We start from the raw sequence: 21,388 nt of genomic DNA on the forward strand, positions 1-21,388 counted from the left end.
AGATACTCGGGTTGTTTATTCTTTATTATACCAAACAACATAACAGCAAAATGCAATTCGCGGCGAGCCGCCATTTTGAGTTGTTTAGCGTCGTTGAGAAAAGGTGTAATATGCGTACGAGGGGGGACGTTATAACAAAACCGTGTACACGCGTTTTGTACACGTTGTATGAGTCGTTCTGATCTAGCCAACAGACAGCCCCCGAACACAGCGTCACCATAATTTAACTTAGAAAGAATCAAAGCCTCACACAAATGCACTCTTACCTCCACACTGATATATCTTCTTATTTTGTAAAGGAGCTTCAGTCTATAAAAACAATTTCTAACGATATTAATCACATGCTTTTCAAATTTCAAGGATCCATCCATTTCCATACCAAGATTTTTTGCTTCACTAACCCTCTCTATCTCCGTATTTTCAATCATTATTTTTGGATTTTGTATTAATGTTTTAGAAATTTGCATATCAGTGCCGAGTAGGATATACTTAGTTTTATCTGAGTTTAACACCAAACCAGATCTTCTTGACCATTCAGCTATGGCATTCAGGTCGGTATTAATTGTGTTTGCCGCTGAAATACTGTCTTCAGGCCTGAATGCAAAATAGACCTGTAAGTCATCTGCGTAAATGTGATAGCTGCATTTTTTTATTACTTGGGTGATATTAGCTGTGTATAAAATAAACAAAAGTGGACCAAGTATAGAGCCTTGAGGTACACCCCTAGTCAAGAGTTTAGGCTCTGAATGGATATGTGATCCATCGATCTTGCGTATTTTAACTAATTGCTTTCGGTTGCATAAGTAACTATCAAACCATTTCACTGCAGAACGGTCGACTCCATAAAAGGTTAACTTGGATAATAGTAGGGGTATGTTAATACAGTCAAATGCCCGTGAGTAATCCAATAAAACCAGCGCAGTACACATACCTTTGTCTCGCGCTGCTACAACATTATCAACTACGTCGGCCAGAGCGGTACATGTACTCAAACCCTTTCTGAAACCGGACTGTACAGATGGAAGAGCCTTTATGTTTTCCAAAAAAGACGAGAGCTGGGAATGGACTATCTTCTCCAGTACTTTTGATAGAATGGGTAAAATGCTTATGGCCCTAAGATCTTTAATTTGCATGGGATGCGGTATTTTTGGCAGTGGACCAACCATAGCCACTTTCCAACTCTCCGGAAAAACACCAGTTTCCAAAGATCTATTAATAATAGTGGTTATAACCTTAAGTGTTCTTGGGATCGTGAGGAGAACCATATCTACTGTAAGACCATCCACTCCTTGAGCCTTAGTGTCAATACTTAATAAAATCTTTTCAACCATCTCTTCGCCTACTGTACGTAATGAAAAAGTTGAAGTGCTGAATCGGTGAAGTTCATAAAAAGTGAGATCAGACAGACTTACAACACCATCTCCAGGGACATTCAAAAAGTGTGTATTAATAGCTTCCGCATCATTAAAATGATCGGGTAACTCTTCACATCTTTTTTTATACTCGACTGTATGTTTATCTGACCAAATGAATGATTGAGTGAATGAAACAGTACTGTAAGATTCTAAATGGCTAGTCAATAGGTGAGCGAATGAATGAAACAGATTAGTCAGGAATAAGAAAGTGCGTATTAGGCTAGTAAATGATTTAACTGCGGAGTTTGAGCATAGCTCTTAAACCCACCGCTCACTTCATTCCTTCATTCACTAACCGACTATGCATATAATAATATTACCTTCTCCAACTGCCTCGGTGGAGTATGATCGATGGATGCAAAGCTACAGAGAGATACATCCACCCCGCATTTCATTCATTCATTCACTAACATACTACAACTGCTACTTCTACGGCGCGGGGCGCGTGCAGAGCTCCTATACTAAGGAGCCGGTGCCTTACTGGAAGGCACCGCTTTACACCGCCGTGCCTAGCCGGTGAGTGAACTAAGGAGGGAGTGAACGAAATTGGTTAGAGCGTAGTAAATGGCTTGTCGATGAGCGAATGAGTAAACTGCGGCTATTGCTTATTGACGAGCGCACATGAAACGAGTTTACCGACGTTGCCATCGATAACGAACCCGTGTAACGGCCGCTAAATAAGTGAGAAGTTACACAAACGGCTGGACCAATTATAGCTAATTTTAATATCCAAAAAGGCCTAAACCTTCAACAGTGACTTCGGAAACTTTTTATACTACACTCCCACGAAAAAAACACTATTTCGGCGATTGAAAACTATCGACAACCTCAATCAACTAACCAATCCTGCTCCACCCTTCCAGGTCATTCTTCCCCCGCGGTTTCCTCTGGGACGAAGGGTTCCACGGGCTACTGCTGGGCCGCTGGTCCCCGGAGCTCCAGCTTGACGTGGCGGCGCACTGGCTCGACCTCATCAACGTCGAGGGCTGGATCCCCAGGGAGCAGATCTTGGGTGAGTCACTTGTGAACACAGGGTTAGATAATAGTGAACCTAGATAGCGGGAATTGAGTAAGATACTTGAGAAGCCTTGGAGCAAGATATGGGTAAGTTAGTCGTGAAGCCAGGGATAACACCTTTGAAGTTACTTATGAATCCAGACGTAAGTTACTTGCGAACCCAGGGACCAGAGTTTGGGTTTGAGGCTTGTTAATCCAGAGACAGCTTCATGAGTAAGTTACTTTTGAATCCAGGGAGCTAGCTATGTAGGTGGCGTCTTATCTCCTCTTCTCTTCGCCTTATTCATAAACGGCATATCTCAAACTATTTCATGTTCCTACCACTTGTACCCAGATGACCTTCAAATATACTGTCAATCGCCTCCACAGAAGCTACATAACGCCATATCAATGGTGAACTCTGACCTCGATAAAATCTCTGACTGGAGCAGGTGTCATGGGCTTACGGTCAACCCTAAAAAGACTCAAGTGATACTGGTTGGCAGCTCGAGACTGAAATCCAAAATCGACTGGCTTCAACTACCCCCGATTTCTTTTGACGGTGTTAATATCCCTTTTGCCGATAAGGTGAAGAATTTGGGTATTCTCATCGACACCAACCTAATCTGTGTGCCACAGATCTGTGAAGTCAGTCGGAAAATGTTTGCATCCTCAGCCAGTCTGAGAAGACTGCGTAACTTTCTACCTACCGCTACTAAAATCTCGCTTGCACAAACTCTTTTACTTCCCATTCTCGACTACGCCGACGCCTGCTATTCAGATATCACCCAGGAGCAACTGAATAAACTTGAGCGCCTTCAAAATCTCTGCATACGGTTCATATTTGGTTTACGCAAATATGACCACATATCCGAATATCGCAATAAACTCAAGTGGCTCCCAATTCGCCTTCGCCGGAATGTTCATATTCTCTCTTTACTCTACTCTGTGCTGTTCAATCCCTCAACTCCAAAGTACCTCAAAGAGCGTTTCATTTTTAAAAACCATCCCGACAACAGACCAATGAGATCCTCACAAATGCGTTTATTAGATTTCCCATCGCATACTACTGAGTTTTACAGTAACTCATTTACTGTGACAGCTATAAGACTGTGGAATGCATTACCTGTAAATATCCGTTTTGCGAAGACAGCTATAGGTTTCAAAAAACAGGTAAAAGAACATTATCTTTCCTCCATCTTGCAATAGTACCTACCTATATTATATAAATCTATATAACTTTGATTACATTATGTATGTATGTATTTAAGTATTTATTATTAAACATGAATGTTTACTACATTTTGTACACCTTCCTCATTTATTCTTTAAGTCTCTCCTCCACCCAAAGGTTGCCTGGAAGAGATCGCTTTTAGCGATAAGGCCGCCTATTGCGTTATATTGTAAATTGTTATTTGTGTAAATTGTTTTTAAGTCAATAAAGTAGTATTCTATTCTATTCTATTCTATGTTTGCGTAAGTAACTTGTGGTTGTGAGCCCAGAGGGAACTTGGCTAAGTTACTTATGGAACTAGGGCGCTATTGGGAAAGTGACTAGTGAAGCCAGGGTCACCTGACACGAGGGTGTGGGCGGGCTGCTGCTGGCCGCTGGTCCGCGGAGCTGCAGCTGGACGCGGCGGCGCACTGGCTCGACCTCATCAACGTCGAGGGCTGGATCCCCAGGGAGCAGATCTTGGGTAAGAACCTATGGCCATACGGCAGGACTGTAACCATGTCAAAGTAGCTTTAGAGTGGCAGCCAGGTGGAAGAAGGAGACCAGGAAGACCCGTACACTGCTGGAGAAGGTTCGTGGAGGCGGAGATAAAGAGAACAGGTCTTAGGGGTTGAGTAAGATGTTTATGAACCCAGAAAGTGCATGAGTAAGTTACTTATGAACCCAGAGACATTTTGAGCCAGGGTTTTAGATACTTGTGAAACTATGGGGGGCAGGTACTAGATGTCTGGTAAGATACGTGTGATGCAGGGGTCGATTCTGTTGTTTTACGTCATTAATCACACTTACGCATTTTACAGATGTAACTTCACCTCTGATTAGATATATTCCCATGTTTTTGGACACAATCAAGATTCTAGAGCAATAATATTGTCGAAGCAGCTATATATCTACTGCATGCATGATACAAAGACATTGCTTCCGCATTGTCTATGCGGTGATACTTAGTTAGCAGTATTTCACATGGCTCCTATAAAAATATGCATTTTATGTATTAAACTCAAAATTCAATTACTTTTCCCCCCAGGCGCAGAAGCCCTAGCACGAGTACCCAAAGAGTTCGTAGTACAATCGAACGCGGCGGCCAACCCGCCGATGTTGCTGCTTCAAGTAGCGAAACTGGCGCAACGGCCCGAGTTCGCTAAGCCGGGGCCACTGAGGGCTAAATTGCATCGATGCTTTACTAGATTGCAGGTGAGTGAATGAGTGAACGAACGATAGAAACAACGCGATTATACAGTGACGCTAATTAAGTTAGATTCTCTACTTCGCTACACGTAAGTGAACGAATGATTGAATGAATAGACAAAACCGCGTCTGCCTGTGTAAATGCTTTATCAGACTACAAGTGAACGAATGAACCAAATCGTCTAAGGCCACCACTACTACCGACTACTACGTCTAGTACGGCAGAAAGCGATATCTTTCAATATTTTAACCAGCAATAATCAATTAAATAATCCTGAATGGCGTCTTACTTTTTCTTTTTCTTCCAGGCGTGGTACTTCTGGTTCCTCAACAGCCAACGAGGCGACCAGCCCACCTCGTTCAGGTAATAATAGGCACAGTTTTTTAAATCTACCTCAGTATAAACTTACGACCTCTTTACGACAATTTAGCCAATGCTGAAGGGCTAGCACGGGGCGCCATTAATATGTGACAAAAGTTTTGCATTGCGCTCACTCACATCTCGCAGCCTCACTCAAGAGCAAGTACGACGTATAACTTTTGCCACGGCTTAAGTGGGACCCGTGCTAAGCCATTCGAAATTCTGCTGAATTTAGTTTCTAATAATCTTGTATCATCAGATGGCGCGGCCGTACGGATGACAATCTTCAACTCAACCCGAAGACATTGAGCTCCGGCCTCGATGACTATCCGAGGTGAGGAAATACATTTATATAATCTAATTAAATCACAAGTTGCTTTGACTACCATGGCACAGCTTACCACTGGCCATTCTTGACTTTGGAAGGTGGAGGAGGCGAAGGAAATCATCGTGAGGTACTTTGACCTTCCTCCCCTCCTCTCTGAGGTGAGATCAAGGCAAAGGCCAACTACCGTGTAGTTTGGCGGTGTTAAGTTTTAAGTTAAAGTGTATATTTTTTTATCTGTCTGTATAAAATAATCAAAATCAATCAAATCAAATCAAGGATGTATATCAGGCTTATTTGGCCCAGTTTGAAATGTCTATTCACTTCATTATATGTCAGGTATATGCATAATGGCATTGCTCGACGCTAAATTGTTGGGGTCACCATAATTGTATCGTTGCTCAAAAAAACCCTTACCACCTACCTTACGACCTACACTAGATAGGTAGTAAGTCATTAATAAATAATGTTTGTCTGTCTGTCCGCAGGGCGTCCCACCCGACAGACGGCGAGCGGCACGTGGACCTCCGCTGCTGGGTGTACGCCGCCGCCGACGCCATGACCACCATCGCCAGGGTGCTGGACTGGGAGACTGACAAGTGAGTGTGTCTGTAGGTCGTCCCACCGAAGGTTAGGTTTTCTTCTATGTTTTGCTTACATTATCTGTCAAAAGTTTAATGATAGTTTCCGCTAGAGGCGCCACTTTATATTCGAGAAAACGTGCAGTAGGTACGCTCGGATTCAAAAGTAAAGCTATGTGAGACTTCTTGGGAGGTATTCGAGGAAACGGAATCAAGAGTTAGTGCTTCCCAAATCCATTAAAATTTACAAACCCATTACCATACTATCAACATTATGAAAGTTTAATTCAGAGCGTTGGGTAGACATGTAACCTTCATATAACATTCTTCAATTCAGGTCAAGGCACGTTATACATAAGTGGATAAATATATGTATTTAACAGGTTTTTCTATTTTTAACAGAGTACTTATGTATTTTAATTCCTTATGGGAAAAAAATACTTAAACCTGAATTCTTAATTACCTACATAAAATTACTTAGGGCGAATTCGTCCAAACATCATCTTACACGAGAATAACTATACCGGAATAAAATTTATACGCGAGTAAATATCTAGGATAAGTACATTTGCATTCTACCAAGTTATACCATGATTAATTGAATGAACGAGGAACGAAACTGTAATGCAACTAAAATAAAAATAGTTGCGTTTCAAAGCATGCAATAGAAATGACATGCCAACTTAGTTTGAATGGATTATAATAGTATGAAATTGTTTATGTTTTAATATTTTATTCGCTGTTGTTATTTTGAGAATTTGCCTATTAACTTACTTTTGTTTATGTTTTGATAGATGTGCTTATATGTCATTATGACGGTTTTCTAATCAGCTGATGTGCTGCCGCCATTACAAAATTACTCTCGGATAAGCTCGTTACACGGTCAATTTTGGCGGTATAACATTTTATTCTTGGGATAAGCTACTTATCTTGGTTTCGGGTTTGGTAGAATGCAAAATCGGCTTACTCGCGAGTAACTGCTAGTTTACTCGTGAGTAAAAAGTTACTCGACGTTGGTCGAATCCACCCTTAGCCTACTTATTGAATGAAAGTTAAATATAAAAACCATGTTTCAGATTCGAAGTGACCCGCGATCAGCTCAGAGACGAAGACTTGCTGAATGAACTACACTGGTCCCCTCACACCGGCACCTATGCTGACTACGGTGAGTTTAACCACTAGCGCAGAATATAGGTGTTGTACGTTTGTGTATGTGTCTATGTGTGACCAGGAAGGACTACACTGGTCCCCGCACACCGGCACCTATGCTGACTACGGTGAGTTTAACCACGAGTGCAGAATTAGGGCGTTGTACGATTGGAATGTGTGTCTGTGTGACGCCAGGTAGGATGGGAAAAGAAGGTGACTTGATTGGAAGTGTTATTGGCAGTAATTTATCAACGGGCCCCAAGTCTGCTATTGGTTACAAAAAATATCAATGAAGATATCCAATAGAGACTCCATTGCAACTCCATTGTCAATATTGTCATTGGCCCAAAAACGGTAGTCCCTACGTCTCACGGCCAGTCTCGATAAAATATAAATGCTATTGACACAGAATGACTTCTGGGTGATCGTGACGTCATCTTGGAATATTAGGTATCAGTGTTGCCGGTTTTGTCAAATTTGTAAAGCCACCATACACGGATCGTTCGACTTGGGCTTAATTTGAAGATTTTCCACACTATTTATTTAAAAGTATTAGTGTTTTATCTTATTCGATGTTTTTTAAATTCAATAATTGACGTGTTATGGCATTTAAATATATTTTTCATATATTAAACTGGCTGTATAATTAAGACCACAGGCAAAATAAAAAAACTCGTCGTGTCGATATGTTGCATTTCTTATGTCAACTTTAACAACACAGAGTACATTTTAACAATTTATCGTTTTGTTCTCTGACCAACAGGGTTCCTTTTTCTGAGGTTTTGTTTTGGTTTTGTCTGTTAGTTGAGGATAAAAAAAAAAGATACAGGCGAATTGAGAACCTCCTCCTTTTTTCGAAGTCGGTTATAAAACATGGCTAAAAGAATGCAATGCAATGAGTATATGAAACATATATGTATAAGTATTAGATCTTCTACCATCCAGTACAGCTATATTTTGCCAAATTATAGACGGCTCCAAACTTTAATCATAACAGATATACCATCTAGCCTGCGTTCTTTGGCTATCAGTGTAGTTAAATCCGTGGCAATCTCCTTCACCACATCCTTACTGAGGCGAAATGTCTTCACAAACTCCGAGTCCGGCAAACTCAGGAAAGGATCGACATTCCGCCTCATGAAGGCGCGATTTCGACGCCGTTCCTTCAACTCCCGACGACCTCTATCCACTCTGTCTGCTAATATTAGCATTGCCCACCGCAAATTGAAATGAATATTCCAATTCATGTTGACAACATCTGAATAAAACGTGTATCTTAGGTGTATCTGCTCAATGGCCTCACAAAGGTGATTTTTGACAGATAAACCATAATGAAGCCATTTACGGAAACGTTAATAAATAGTGGACTACGCAAATTGTCACCCGAGAGACGATATCGGTGTGGCACTTGTCAGTGGACTAGCGTTTTGTTCAATGTAATATGAGTGGCTTCATGGTGGCTTCCATCCAACTTCCATCGAGCTGACACTATGGTCTTAAAAAATACAAGACTGCCAAATGTGTCATTTTTCGCTGTCGACATGCTGTCGACATACAATCGACATCCAATTTTACTCTAATGCGTTTAGTAGACTTGGGGCCCTGTTCAGCTGTCCGAAACTACTACCGACATATATAGTATATCGAAATAGACTGGTTTTTATCTTCATAAGCAAGTACTACTGTAGAAGTATTTTTTTTTTCATATAACTTGATCGTTGTGCATATAATTGTAGGGGTGCTTATCATTGAAAAAACATCTAGATTTTTATATAAAAAAAAAGTTTACTTTCCGTCCTCAATATTCCGTATATTTCATAAAGATACAAAGAAGCTATATTTTAAAGTACTAATTAAAAACATAATGAAAATCCTCACCAGCCAGCGGCAGCGTTAACACAGCAAAACTTTAAATTCTTAACCAACTTACTTAACTGAACGAATGATTCGAATTCATTCACTCAAACTTTTCACTCAACACCTCTCCCTGTTCAATCCCGTAGTAATATTTCCCGTCTCTAATGTACGCCCAGGACATTCTCTTGGAGCTGAAGTGGACCCCCACTTGTCCACTCTTGGACAGTGTTATAGCACCTGCCGTGTTGTTGAGGCGTTTTGTCATTCCTGCAAAGATTAACACTAGTTAATAGTCTGCTGGAATTCATACAGCAAATGAATTTTACCCACGCGAGAAAAGTAAGAAAATTTAATAACTGCCAATGAAATATCAATTTGAACTACGTAGGTAGTATGTAGGTACTTGTCAATAAATCAATATTTATGTAACTTTTACGCCAAAACTACTGAACGGATTAGAATGAAATTTGGTATACAGATGGTCTAGACTCTGGGAAAGAACATAGGCTACTTTTCATCCCAGAATTTCCAAAGGAAAACTTTTAAGGCGAAGCGAAGCTAGCGGAAACAGCTAGTATTATATATTTTGTAAAACATAGAATGAGCCATATGACGTTTATTTCATAAATGCATATGCGTCGAATAAAGTTCGTAAACAAACAAATGACAACTAAAGTGTATGGATTAGACAGCTGTCATAGGTAGACTCATGGTATATTTTACAAAGTATAAACAATAGATGGCACATACGTGGTAGGTAGGGTAACGTAACGTACCTAGGGACATTTTCGACTACCCCAACTTTGAATGAAGCTATCGCAGCGTACAACTAAGATATTAATGTGAAATTTTCTTTATTCGGTAGGATATATAATCTATTATCACTAGTATTTGTGCTAAAGCTTTAGTGTGGCCAGATTTGATTAAATTAAGATAAAAGTAAAAATGCTTGTTTTGACCCAAGGTACGTTACACGTTTGTACCTTGGGACACTGTTTCCTATAGCTTTGTACTATGGAAAATGCAGACTTCTAAATAACGCCTTATATCTCTGTTCTTATTGATTTACTGCATCTCTCTTCTGTCTAGTTTCACTCTGGCACTAATAAGAACAGAGATTTAAGGCGTTATTTAGATGTTTGCATTTTCCATAGTACAAAGCCATAGGAAACAGTGTCCCAAGGTACAAATTTAATCGTGTCCCAAGGTACAAAAAAGCAATATTTAACCAAAATTTAAATATCTTTATTTTTAATTTAGGAATCTTTCAGATAATTGCCATGTCCTAAAATTAAATAACTGAAAAGTTATACGTGACATCCATGTCTTTATTTTGAGCATGCCTCAATGAGATAAAGCAACACAAAAAACTATAGTTACAAAAGCTACTTTTGACTCCAAAAAACTTCATATTGTCTTCACCACACACTCGATGCTGGTATGATCACGAGACTCACTAGTTTTGCCAAGCGAGTAAAATACTATGCCTAGGGTAGAATTTTAATGTGTTTATTCAGCCGGTTTTTAAAATACAATCAATGTCCCGAGGTACAAGCGTCCCAAGGTACGTTACGTTACCCTACGCCTAAAAGTATACAGGCGGAGTTTTTAAAATAGCGATCTGAAGCTCACATGCTGTTCAAGCACATCCACATAAACACCACTGCTACACACATCACACACAATACGTCCCCAGATTTAAAACAGATGTAGCTGGTCCCTTCATCATCAGGATCGCTATTTTAAAAACTCCGCCTGTATACTTTTAGGCGCAGGCCACCGTACATACCATTGACCGCAGTTTTTGTTGCGGTGCCGGCGTCCAAACCACCTTCCATTAGCTTGACGATGCTGTGAGCTAAACAGTATTTCAGTATCGATTCACCGTGTCCTGAAAAAATAATAACACTGATTAAAATCTCTAAAAGTCCCAGATTCGATTACTATAGTCTATTTTAGCGCTTATTTGCACTGCAAAGTATGGAAAAGTAAGCGCTTATAAGTTTCCAGCTTTTTTACTGTTCAGTTGTCAAATAGCTTTCTTATATTCAACATAGATGTCACTATCCTTCAGCCTATATCTCGGTATTAAGATTTCTTTCTTGTTAATAACCTTTGTAATATACCACATATACACATTGCTTCTACTAGCAGCGATCCGATCATAAGGCTACCAAGCCTTTTCACTTACTATTACGGCCTAAGGATGGTTGATTGCTACAGTCACCAATCACAGCGCCTTATTTTCAATCAATCAGAGCACGCTGGACGTATATAAGTATCAGGGGATTAATACGTCACTCCTCGAAATTACGGTCTGAAGATGATCAAACCTGTAGTAGAAACGCCCCCAACGCCATCATCGGCGTAGGTCCCGCTGCCGATTTGCGGCGTGTCTCTTATACGGCGACCGCCTTGCCGCTCATGCCACCTGTGCTGGTGGCTGCGGCTATAGAGCCGGTAGAGTATGCGGCTACTGCAGGTTTCCACCATCAATCAACCAGCCTTAAGCAGCATCGCTTGTCTGTCTAGCATCTATCAGATCCGTACCATAACCCATGGTGTTTAACGATTGTCGTCGATTGCAATTTTTCGATGGAAGTAATTCCACAGCTGCTGCTACACGAATTCGTTATCGACGTACATAAACGTTACTATATCGCGATTCGTCATTAATACGGCGCTGGATTGGTGGAATACGCATTTATCGAGTTTATCGACTTCGAAAACGAACCCAAGTAGCGGCTGCAGGCTAAATCACCTGCTTTCATACTTGTACACGTCTAGCGCACCCTACGCAGTCAGCGACTGGCTGGCTAATACCATCACTGCGACGAGAAACTCATGACTAGCTGTCGGTGGTGGTAAGCTACCTGTAGTAGAAACGCCCCCAATGCCATCATCAGCGTAGGTCCCGCTGCCGATCTGCGGCGTGTCTCTTATACGGCCGACCGCCTTGCCGCTCATGCCGCCCGTGCTGGTGGCTACGGCTATAGAGCCGGTGCAGCCGCCGGCTACTGCAGGTGACAGGAGTACTCAGTCACATTTGCTTTTTACTTAGGGTGCGCTAGATGCATATTTACATGACACAGGAGTTTACGGGCTGAAGATGATGAAACCTACATAAGCAATCGACGATACTTACGTTGCTTATCAGCTGAACATCGACCAAATACAGAAAGAAAGCTGGAAACTTATAAGCGCTTTATATATACACTAGCTGATCCGCCGCGAGCTTCGCTTCGCCTTAGAATGATTTCCTGAACATGAAGAAGTTCTCTCGTCCCTAAGGATTTTAATCCCGTCCGCGTTTAGATTTTAAACCGCGTCGGTTTAGATTCACATTTTTCTCAGCGCTTGTTCGGCAAAGTATGGAAAGTATTCCACTTTCTTTCTGTATACGACCTAAGGATCCTTGTTAGCCAATGTGTCGATGGTGGTAATAGCCAGGTACCTGTAGTAGAGACCCCGCCGATAGCATCATCAGCGTAGGTCCCGCTGCCGATCTGCGGCGTGTCTCCTATACGTCCGACCGCCTTGCCGCTCATGCCCCCCGTGCTGGTGGCTGCGGCTATAGAGCCGGTGCAGCCGCCGGCTACTGCAGGTGGAAGGATTAGCCAGTCAGTCGCCGGCTGCTTAAAGTGCGCTGGTATATAAGGAATAGGAGATTAGGGGCTGAAGGAGATGATGAAACCATCTGCATAAGCAATCGACGATCCTAACATTGCTTATTTGCTGAACATCGTTGTTGCTTAAGGCTCTATACCACCTCTATATATAGAACTGCAACTGCTGCTAGCTACACGAATTAGTTATATACGATTAGTTACTTTATCGCAATTCGCCATAAATAAGGCGCTGTGATTGGTGACTGCATGGAGTAATCAACTATCCTTAGGCCGTATACAGAAAGAAAGCTTGAAACCAGCCTTACTCTTGTCGGTTTGGTTTCCGCCACCGCGGTCTTTTACATAAGACCTAAGGATCCTTGTTTGTTAATGTGACGATAGTGGTAATAGTATAGACACCTGTAGTAGACACCCCTCCGACTCCATCATCAGCGTAGGTCCCGCTGCCGATCTGTGGCGTGTCTCCTATACGGCCGACCGCCTTGCCGCTCATTCCCCCTGTGCTGGTGGCCACGGCTATAGAGCCGGTCGAGTCTATGGCGACCGCGCCTACGGTGCCCACTCCACCCTGGAAGAGAGAAGGAAGAAATGTGAGAGAAGGAACGTGGATTCATGGCAGAAGAAGAAACTTGACTGACAATTGGAAGAAAATCATGATCAGAACAGCCAGTTTACCGAATATTATTAGATTCTTCTGTATATGGAGACTTTGGGGGATAATCCATAACATCTAAGTTTGAAACGCGGTTCAGAAATGGCAGTAATTCGAAATAAGGCGAGTCGTCTTGTGTACCTACTTATTACATTTTGGAAAAGTATCTGGTAGGTTCCTCATGAAAGAAGCTTAACAATATAAGTATATGAAGAACCAGAGGAACCTACCAATGCCTAGAAAGTCACATACAACCAATCACCAGTGTACAGATGTGATGCTTACCTCATGCTCTGCACCTATTTCGGTTCTTCCAAATTCGCGATGCTCCAGGAATTTGTTGAGAGCATCTCTCGCGTTCTGGCTGATGAGCGACTCTGGTGGCACAGTCTTGAAGCCCTGAAGAAGATACGCATTACATCAATGCTAATAGTAACTCTGAGTTGCAGGAAGGAACCTTAAGCTTATGTCGGCATTAAATCTATGTCTGTCTCTTCTTTCCGTATACTGTCAAAGTAAGGCAGCTACCTACACATTTAAGACATTAGATTAAAGTGCTCTTCTGCAACTCAGCTTAAGTATTTAAAAAGGTTACTGTCACATTTTCATCGTCTTGACTACTTTAAACAGATCAAGGCCATTAATGCCACTAACCGCATAGAAAATTCAAAGGCTTTGGACACCTTGTGTGGTAATAAACAAAAAGCGACATTAAACAAGATTTAAAACCCTAACCCACCTTCTCCAAAGCGAAGATCTTAGCACCCTCAGCTCCCAGCAGCGAGTGGGGCGAGTCAGTCAGCACCCTGTGGGCTATGCTGATGGGATGCTTGAAGTCCTTCACCAGCGTCACGGCGCCGACTGCCAGGTCCGACCCTCGCATGATGCTGGCCTCCATTTCCACCTCGCCGCGAAGGTTGAGCACTGAGCCGTAGCCTGGTGGAGTAAGAAAGAAGAAGTGTGTTTATTTAGACACAAAAGTCGTAGAATATCTGCTGGAGATAAATTGAAGATGTAGTGAGAATGGACGGGAGTGGCCAGCGTAGAACAGCTGATGCGCTTGGCGAAGAATTGAGAGGAGTATGCAGAGCTGACCGCCAACCTCCAGTAGTGGAGAGGCACTTGAAGAAGTGATGATGATTTGGGGCAGACTACTTTGGGCCATTCTAATCATAAAATTAAAATGTCCAAAACAGAGTCTGGATTAGAAAAGTAGGGATAATACAGTAGGAAAATAAATAGCAAGATGGCTTTAATACCTATGTGGTTTCCATTAAATATTCTGCTAATGCGCTTGGTGAAGAACAGAAAGGAGTAAGCAGAGCAGACCGCCAATCTCCAGTAGCGAAAAGGCCCTTAAAGAATGAGAACATTCTCTTGATCATCATCATCACTCACCCGCATTAAAGCTCTCATCCTCCTCCATCACAACCACGGCCGCCTCCACGGCCTCCAACGCACTGCCCCCCGCCTGCAGCAGTCTGTGTGCACGCGCAGCCGCCATCTTGGACCCGCGAAGCTTGCCCGCCACCCGGCTGTCGGGGATGTCTCCCGCGCCGCCGTGGACTAGGACTATGGGGTCCATTGTCTGGTGAAGAGGAGATGTAAAAATGAAGGAAATATCCATCGAAGTAGAAAAAAAGGCGGAAGGAAGCTCGCTAACTAAAAACTGAGGCACAACAATGGCGGCAACATGAGAGTGTGTTGGTGTGTAGGTGCGACATAATTGGCGCGCAGCGGTGCACTGACTTACTTTGAGTGTGAATGTGTGTGTGTCGGGCTCGTCGTAACAATGAAATCGACTTTCTTAAAAGGTGCTTCAGTTTTTAGTTAGCGATAATCCTTCCGCCTGTTTTTTCTACTCAGAGGTTTGAAACATTTAATTGTAAATAGCCGCAGCACGGCCGCCATCTTGGGCTGTCGGGGATGTCCCCCGCGCCGCCGTGGACGAGGACTATGGGGTGCGTTGGCTGGAGTGGGGAGGGTGAATTAGAGATTGTAAGCGAGCAATGAAAAAGTTCCACCTGCCATCACCGTCCCATATGTCACTGGACTGGAACTTTTTCATTTCTCGTAAGTGTATATTGTCAAACTAAGACGGTCGAATGGCGTAGTGGTTAGTGGCCCTGACTGCTATGCCGAAGGTCCCGGGTTCGATTCCCGGCTGGGGCAGATATTTGTTTAAAGGCAGATATTTGTACTCGGGTCTTGGGTGTTGATATTTATATTTAATATTTATCTATCCATGTATTTGTGTAGATATATCAGCTGTCCGATACCCATAACACAGGCTCTGCCTAGCTTGGGGTCGGATGGCCGTGTGTGAGATGTCCCCACATATTTATTTATTTTATTTTATTTAACAGTGTCCACCAACCCGCACTAGGCCACCGTGGTGGACTAGGCCTAAAACCTTCATTGGAAAGAGACCCGAGCCCCAGTATTGGAGACGTGGTGGATCGTCAGCTTATTATAGTATAAATGATTATGTAAACGACAAAAACGCGTGGTCTTGTCCACCTCAGCTAAGGCATTTGAAAAAATGAAATGGATATGCTTGAGTAAAATTGTATTTTAACTAGATATAAGTAAAATTGTATTAGTTTTAAGCAAAAAGTTGAAAAGATGCTCGAGGAGTTTCTTTCGCCATTTCTTTCCTCCTTAATGACGGGGCCTTTGTGAAATGGTGGTAGATTATGACTTTTGACAAGTAATTCTTATATTCTACGTCGAAAAAATAAACGATTTCATTTAATTTCAAATAAACGATTTCATTTCGTGATGAAACTAACAGTCTGCCTGTTCATTTATTCAAACATAGACGGGTTGTGAGTTTGCAAGCTACAAAACTTATTAATAAAGCGTACAGTAGGTGCTATTGGGAAAATATATTTCATGCCGGTCTGATTTCCAAACAATGTCCCGTGCGGAATGTATTGGTCATGCGAGCGTGTCTGTTTCCAAATACGTACTGAAATAATAATAAAAACTACATAAAAACAAAAAAATAATACTCTCAGTTCAGAGTCAAACAAAAAACATACCTGGCTGGCTGGAAATGTTGTTCCACTTAAACAATGAAAGTAGAACAACGAAGTAAAAGTAAACAAGTAAGAGATTATACTCTTTCGTATTTGTAATAGTAGTATGAACAACCGATACGACTTTCCAGCACTCAACAACAATAACAACTAACTAAAATGATGATGGGCACAAATATATGGAAGCTGGGACCAGCACCAATATAAATGAGTGATACGTCGTTGAAAAGGTATTTTTTTGCAGAATTTGAATAACAAGCGCTAGTCTTGATTTACTGTCCAACTCTCAATAATCGTACCTTGAAAGTTTTTATATTTTATTTGTGTAATTTTAATGTTTTTGTTAGTTTTTCACATTCATTTTTAATTTTTATAACAAAATGATCATATTTTATATGATATTATATTTGTTTATTATTTCAGTAAATAAAACCAGTTGAAAGTAATTTCTACAATTTCAATAATACGTGTTTACGTGTATTACGCCCTAACTGTCATCAGGAGAGAGAGTGCAATGCCATAGAAAAATACTTCCATACCTAATCTATACCTAGTAATAGGTAATAAAAATAAACTACATACATCATACTTATATACTTAAATAAATACATACTATTATATATATAAATATATTACGCTGGTAAGGATAATTTATTGAGATACATTTTTGCTCACTTGAAAAGAGCTATCCAACGATGTACCTATGTCTCATCTTTATTGGACATAGGTCCCAAAACGCCCATTGTCATTTACACAACAAAAACTCACAACCACCAATCTAATTTGTTGTTAGTTAAATGTTCCCACATTATGTTGGTACTGAGCGACACCCTTATCTCAATACCACAGAGGTAAAGTTTGAATGTATTATGTGACTACATTATTTACCCGCATTATTGTGAATTACAAATATTTATCATTAGAACAAACCACAGACAGCGATAACATATCTTTTAGTGAACAATGCACCTAAATATTGTGTAGGTATAGGTGGTATAGTGAGTGGTTTTATCAGTAAACAGACATGCTATTCGACACAGTAAATAACATGAGTTAATTAGGTACTAATAAATCAGAAAATTAAGCTAAGTCTGAAGGTACAAAATTTAATTTTAGTGTTGTCAAAACTTAAAATGGAAAATGAAACTTTAAAAACCCCGCATAAAATTTAATTTGGATCAAAGAATTTTAGGTTTTGACATTACAAAATTAAATTTAGGTGCCTTTAGAATCGGCAGTAATGTACCTATACTTAATATTCCTACTCGCTCTCTTGCAGTATATTTTACTTAGCATGTATACTTGCGGTACTTACACAATTTTGTCCACTTATTTTATCTTAAAGATGTATAATTTATTTTAAACTACACCAACGCAAAGCGTCGCATGAGTCGCATCGTAAACAAAACACTACAGAGAAAAAAAAAACACTATAGTATGCCACACAGACTAACTTGCGATCTACACCTTTCTAAATGTAGACCCTCAGAATGATAACTTCAGTTGTAAACTTTTGTTTGTAATCTTTCACCATTATAAGTCTACATTGTCCCGGAGTGCTATAGGAATAGTATAAGATACTTTTGTCCTGGAATTCCTACGAAATGCAATGTGTTAAGGCCGGCAATTTATTCAATTTAATAGACAGAATAGAATATTCTTTATTTGAACACACCCAAGAATAGAATTATAAAAGCTTACAAATAGGCGGTCTTAACACTGAAAGCGTTTTTTTCACGACAACCTTTTGTAATATTGTGTAAGATCAGGAAAAGTTGATATGTTTTTCGTTTTTTTTTAAAGGAGGTTGTATATGTGTAAGGAATCACTTTGTCGGAGTTGGTACGGTACCTATACAGTGTATCCTATTGACCTTACATTTACCCTAACTCTTTTATCGATAATGTTCAAAATTAGGTCTCCATATTTCGAAACCTATGCTATTAACTCTTCGATGATCGACGTATTAACTATCCAAATCCAATTGAATACACTCACGAACAATCAAACAGTTCCAGACTCATAACGAAACGTCAATAGCAGGTGGGACTTTCGACTCGAGAGTGTATTGAAATTGTACCTTTTCTACCAGAAGGGTTAAGCAGCTCTAGGTACACTTTTGTCTGCAGGCATCCACACGGAAGGTGTGCGCCTTGCTTCTTAAGGATTGATATCTGGTGTATCATGTTTACCTCACTTTACCACCTACTTTACCGACCCGCGCCCAGATTTATATGTTTTAAATATATATATATATATATATATATACCTTTTTAGTATACATATTACCTATATTTGTTACGGCCATTAGTTTAGTACGTATAAGTAGTAGTCATATTATTTAAGTATTATGTGTTATTTTTATTTAATCTTAGGGCTGATTTTTCAATGGTTAGATAAGGGTTATCTGGGGAATAATTCTGATACTGTCGCGTCTGAATGTTTGTATTAGACAGTGACAGCAACAATTTTATTCATCAGATAGCGTTTATATGGCCATTGAAAAATCAGCCCTTAGATACTTATAATAATTATTCAGTACCATTACCTGCAATTTCTTAATTTTTCTTTTTTTGCTCACTTTTTAATATACCTTTTCCTATACTTCCTGTGAACTGGTAGAAAATGCTTATATCATCAAGTCCACCCATTGTACATGTACGTATCTATTTGTGCAATAAAGGATTACATAGGTACGCTATTCCCTCCAGGCCTCCACACGGACGGCGTGCGGCTGGTGCGGCAGTCGCCCAAGTCGGTGAAGCCCCCGGACACGCCCCGGGTGCTGCGCAGCGTCACCACCGCGCCCTCCCACCGCCTCGTCACTTCCGCCTTCGGTGAGTGGCGAAACACTTAGATTAACAATTTACGAACTAGACGTACTGGCACTCCATGCCAGTACGTCTCGACAAGTAATACCCCACTTCTATTTACCACCAAGCTCTTAACAAGATGGTGTGTCACTGCAAAAGAAACATCTCGACAGTTTTATGCGTTGTTTTGACAAACCAGCAACTAAGCAAGTTAACTATCGTTAATCTAGGCCTAAATAAAAATCTTCTAATCAAGGTGCAAATAACAACAAAAATATAAGTTCATTATCTTTATTTTTCTCGGAATTGTCACTATGAAACTGGTTCAGTATTTACAGGGTTCTTCAGTTAAAGAGAAAAACATTTTCTTTTTAACTAAAAAAAATATGGAACAGACTAAACGAGGTATACCGTTGAAGTTATCATTAATAAACGTCTTATTCTTTGTACAGGACAAAGCAAAATTAAATTCTAATGATTACTCCAACAGTATACCTGGCTGAGACTGTCTTTCAAAAATGTATGAATAATTTAACTATAGATTTCAAAAACTTATAACATATACATAATATAAACGTTATGCTAAAAGAAGGAATTATGGAAGTAAATCTGTCAGTAAAAAAATATTCCGTGACCTTTAAAGATGTAGACGATTATGATGAAATAGGCAAACATGTCAGAAAAGTGACGGATCACAAACGAAAAAAGGGAAAACTAAAATAGGTCTTTCAAAAGTACACAAGATAATGAATGATGGATGGAATTACATCACAATAATAACATATTATTATGCACTAAAATCAACGGATAATTAATACATTACGCATCCGTAACAGATACGACTGTTGCACTTCAAAGAAATTGTATTGAAGAACAGATAATTATCTTGTCCGAAAATACCTATAAACATAACTGTTAGCTAACTCACAGCAGATTCTTGATCTCATCGTATAAGACAAGCACGAAAGCACCACCGGTTCCTCGCAGAACGTTCGAGAAAGCCCCCTTGAAGAAGGCCGAACCTCCTTCCGTCTTCGCAATAGTAGCCCAGCAATGGATGGTTCCAGTGTACAAAATATCGGCCTTAGCGCGCCCAGACTGCATCATCATTCGCCGCCTTACCGTGTCGAAGGGATACGACACGATGCCTGAAACTGTGGTCACAGCCTGCGCTATAGCCCAGCTGATGACCAGGGGAGTGTTCTTCGGGTCAGGCAGCATGCCTCTAGCCGTGTCGTAAAGCCCGAAGTACGACGCTCGGTAGATGATGATGCCTTGGACCGACACACCGAAACCTCTGTACAGGCCGGTCAAGCCGTCGGATTTGAAGACTTTGCTCAAGCAGTTGCCCAAACCGCTGAATTCTCTAGCGCCGTCTTTACCCCCCTTGCTCACATCAGCTGCTAGTCGCGTTCTTGCGAAGTCCAGAGGGTACACGAAGCAGAGAGACGTGGCTCCAGCGGCGCCGCCTGATGCCAGGTTTCCGGCGAAGTACCTCCAGAATTGCGTGTGCTTGTCCACTCCGCCGAGGAATACCTGCTTGTATTTGTCCTTGAAAGCGAAATTCAGCGCTTGCGTTGGGAAGTACCTGATGACGTTGGCCATGTTTCCCCTCCAGAAGGAGGAGAACCCCTGCTCCTTAGGGATACGGACGAAGGCATCGACGATACCTTTGTAGCGGTCCTTCTCTGCGATCTGTTTGCTCACATGTTGGACCTGGAGCAGCAGCTTGACTCTCTCGATCGGGGCCACAGCGGTCTTGGAGACAGCCGCAGAGATTCCTCCAGCGAGAAAGTCTTTGACGAAGGCGGTAGGGTCAGCAAGGTTCGACATTTTGAAGATTTTCTTCTGGAACTTGGTGTATGTGGTCGATAAGTTGGAACTGGTTTGGTCGTTTCACGAATTACGAACTCCTATTTGAGGAGATATGAAGTAATGTCGTGATGGAGGGCTACTATGGAACTGGATGGTGTCTGCGCGCGGAAGCAGAGGAAGGTAGTGCTGCCAACCTTACGGTGATAAATGTCACGAGGCTTGTGTTGCCAGATGTCCTCTATTTTTTTCTGTCAGAAAATCTTTTTAGCTGAAGTACAACAACATAATGTTCTAGTGTTGCTTTCCTTAGTTCACCGTCAGGTTAGGTTACT

At 41.1% G+C, this 21,388-nt stretch overlaps 3 protein-coding genes across 4 annotated transcripts in view; 1 reads left to right on the forward strand and 2 right to left on the reverse strand.

The window, feature by feature from the left end:
• LOC105395184 (mannosyl-oligosaccharide glucosidase) overlaps positions 1–21,388 on the forward strand; it is a 50,807-nt gene that overhangs the window by 13,194 nt on the left and 16,225 nt on the right. The window contains exons 8-15 of one of the 2 annotated variants that reach the window (XM_048629904.1): positions 1,882–1,931; positions 2,279–2,427; positions 4,673–4,839; positions 5,142–5,197; positions 5,454–5,528; positions 6,008–6,118; positions 7,177–7,265; positions 19,140–19,265. In XM_048629904.1, coding sequence (XP_048485861.1) covers positions 1,882–1,931; positions 2,279–2,427; positions 4,673–4,839; positions 5,142–5,197; positions 5,454–5,528; positions 6,008–6,118; positions 7,177–7,265; positions 19,140–19,265 — 823 coding nt within the window. The remainder of the gene's footprint in view (positions 1–1,881; positions 1,932–2,278; positions 2,428–4,672; positions 4,840–5,141; positions 5,198–5,453; positions 5,529–6,007; positions 6,119–7,176; positions 7,266–19,139; positions 19,266–21,388) is intronic. The other variant, XM_048629905.1, reaches the window with a different exon arrangement.
• On the reverse strand, positions 9,145–15,000 carry LOC105395181 (probable isoaspartyl peptidase/L-asparaginase CG7860). The gene is made up of 6 exons (XM_048629913.1): positions 14,786–15,000; positions 14,127–14,323; positions 13,673–13,786; positions 13,135–13,303; positions 10,896–10,997; positions 9,145–9,373 (listed from the first exon to the last, which is right to left on the reverse strand). Exons 1-6 carry the CDS (start codon positions 14,970–14,972, stop codon positions 9,207–9,209), a joined length of 936 nt encoding a protein of 311 aa, XP_048485870.1. The 5' UTR covers positions 14,973–15,000; the 3' UTR covers positions 9,145–9,206.
• Positions 19,519–21,220, reverse strand: LOC105395022 (ADP,ATP carrier protein 2). The gene has a single exon (XM_011566941.3). It carries the CDS (start codon positions 21,072–21,074, stop codon positions 20,166–20,168), a length of 909 nt encoding a protein of 302 aa, XP_011565243.1. The 5' UTR covers positions 21,075–21,220; the 3' UTR covers positions 19,519–20,165.

Source organism: Plutella xylostella, chromosome 24 (genome assembly GCF_932276165.1).
Source record: "Plutella xylostella chromosome 24, ilPluXylo3.1, whole genome shotgun sequence".
NCBI lineage: Eukaryota > Metazoa > Arthropoda > Insecta > Lepidoptera > Plutellidae > Plutella > Plutella xylostella.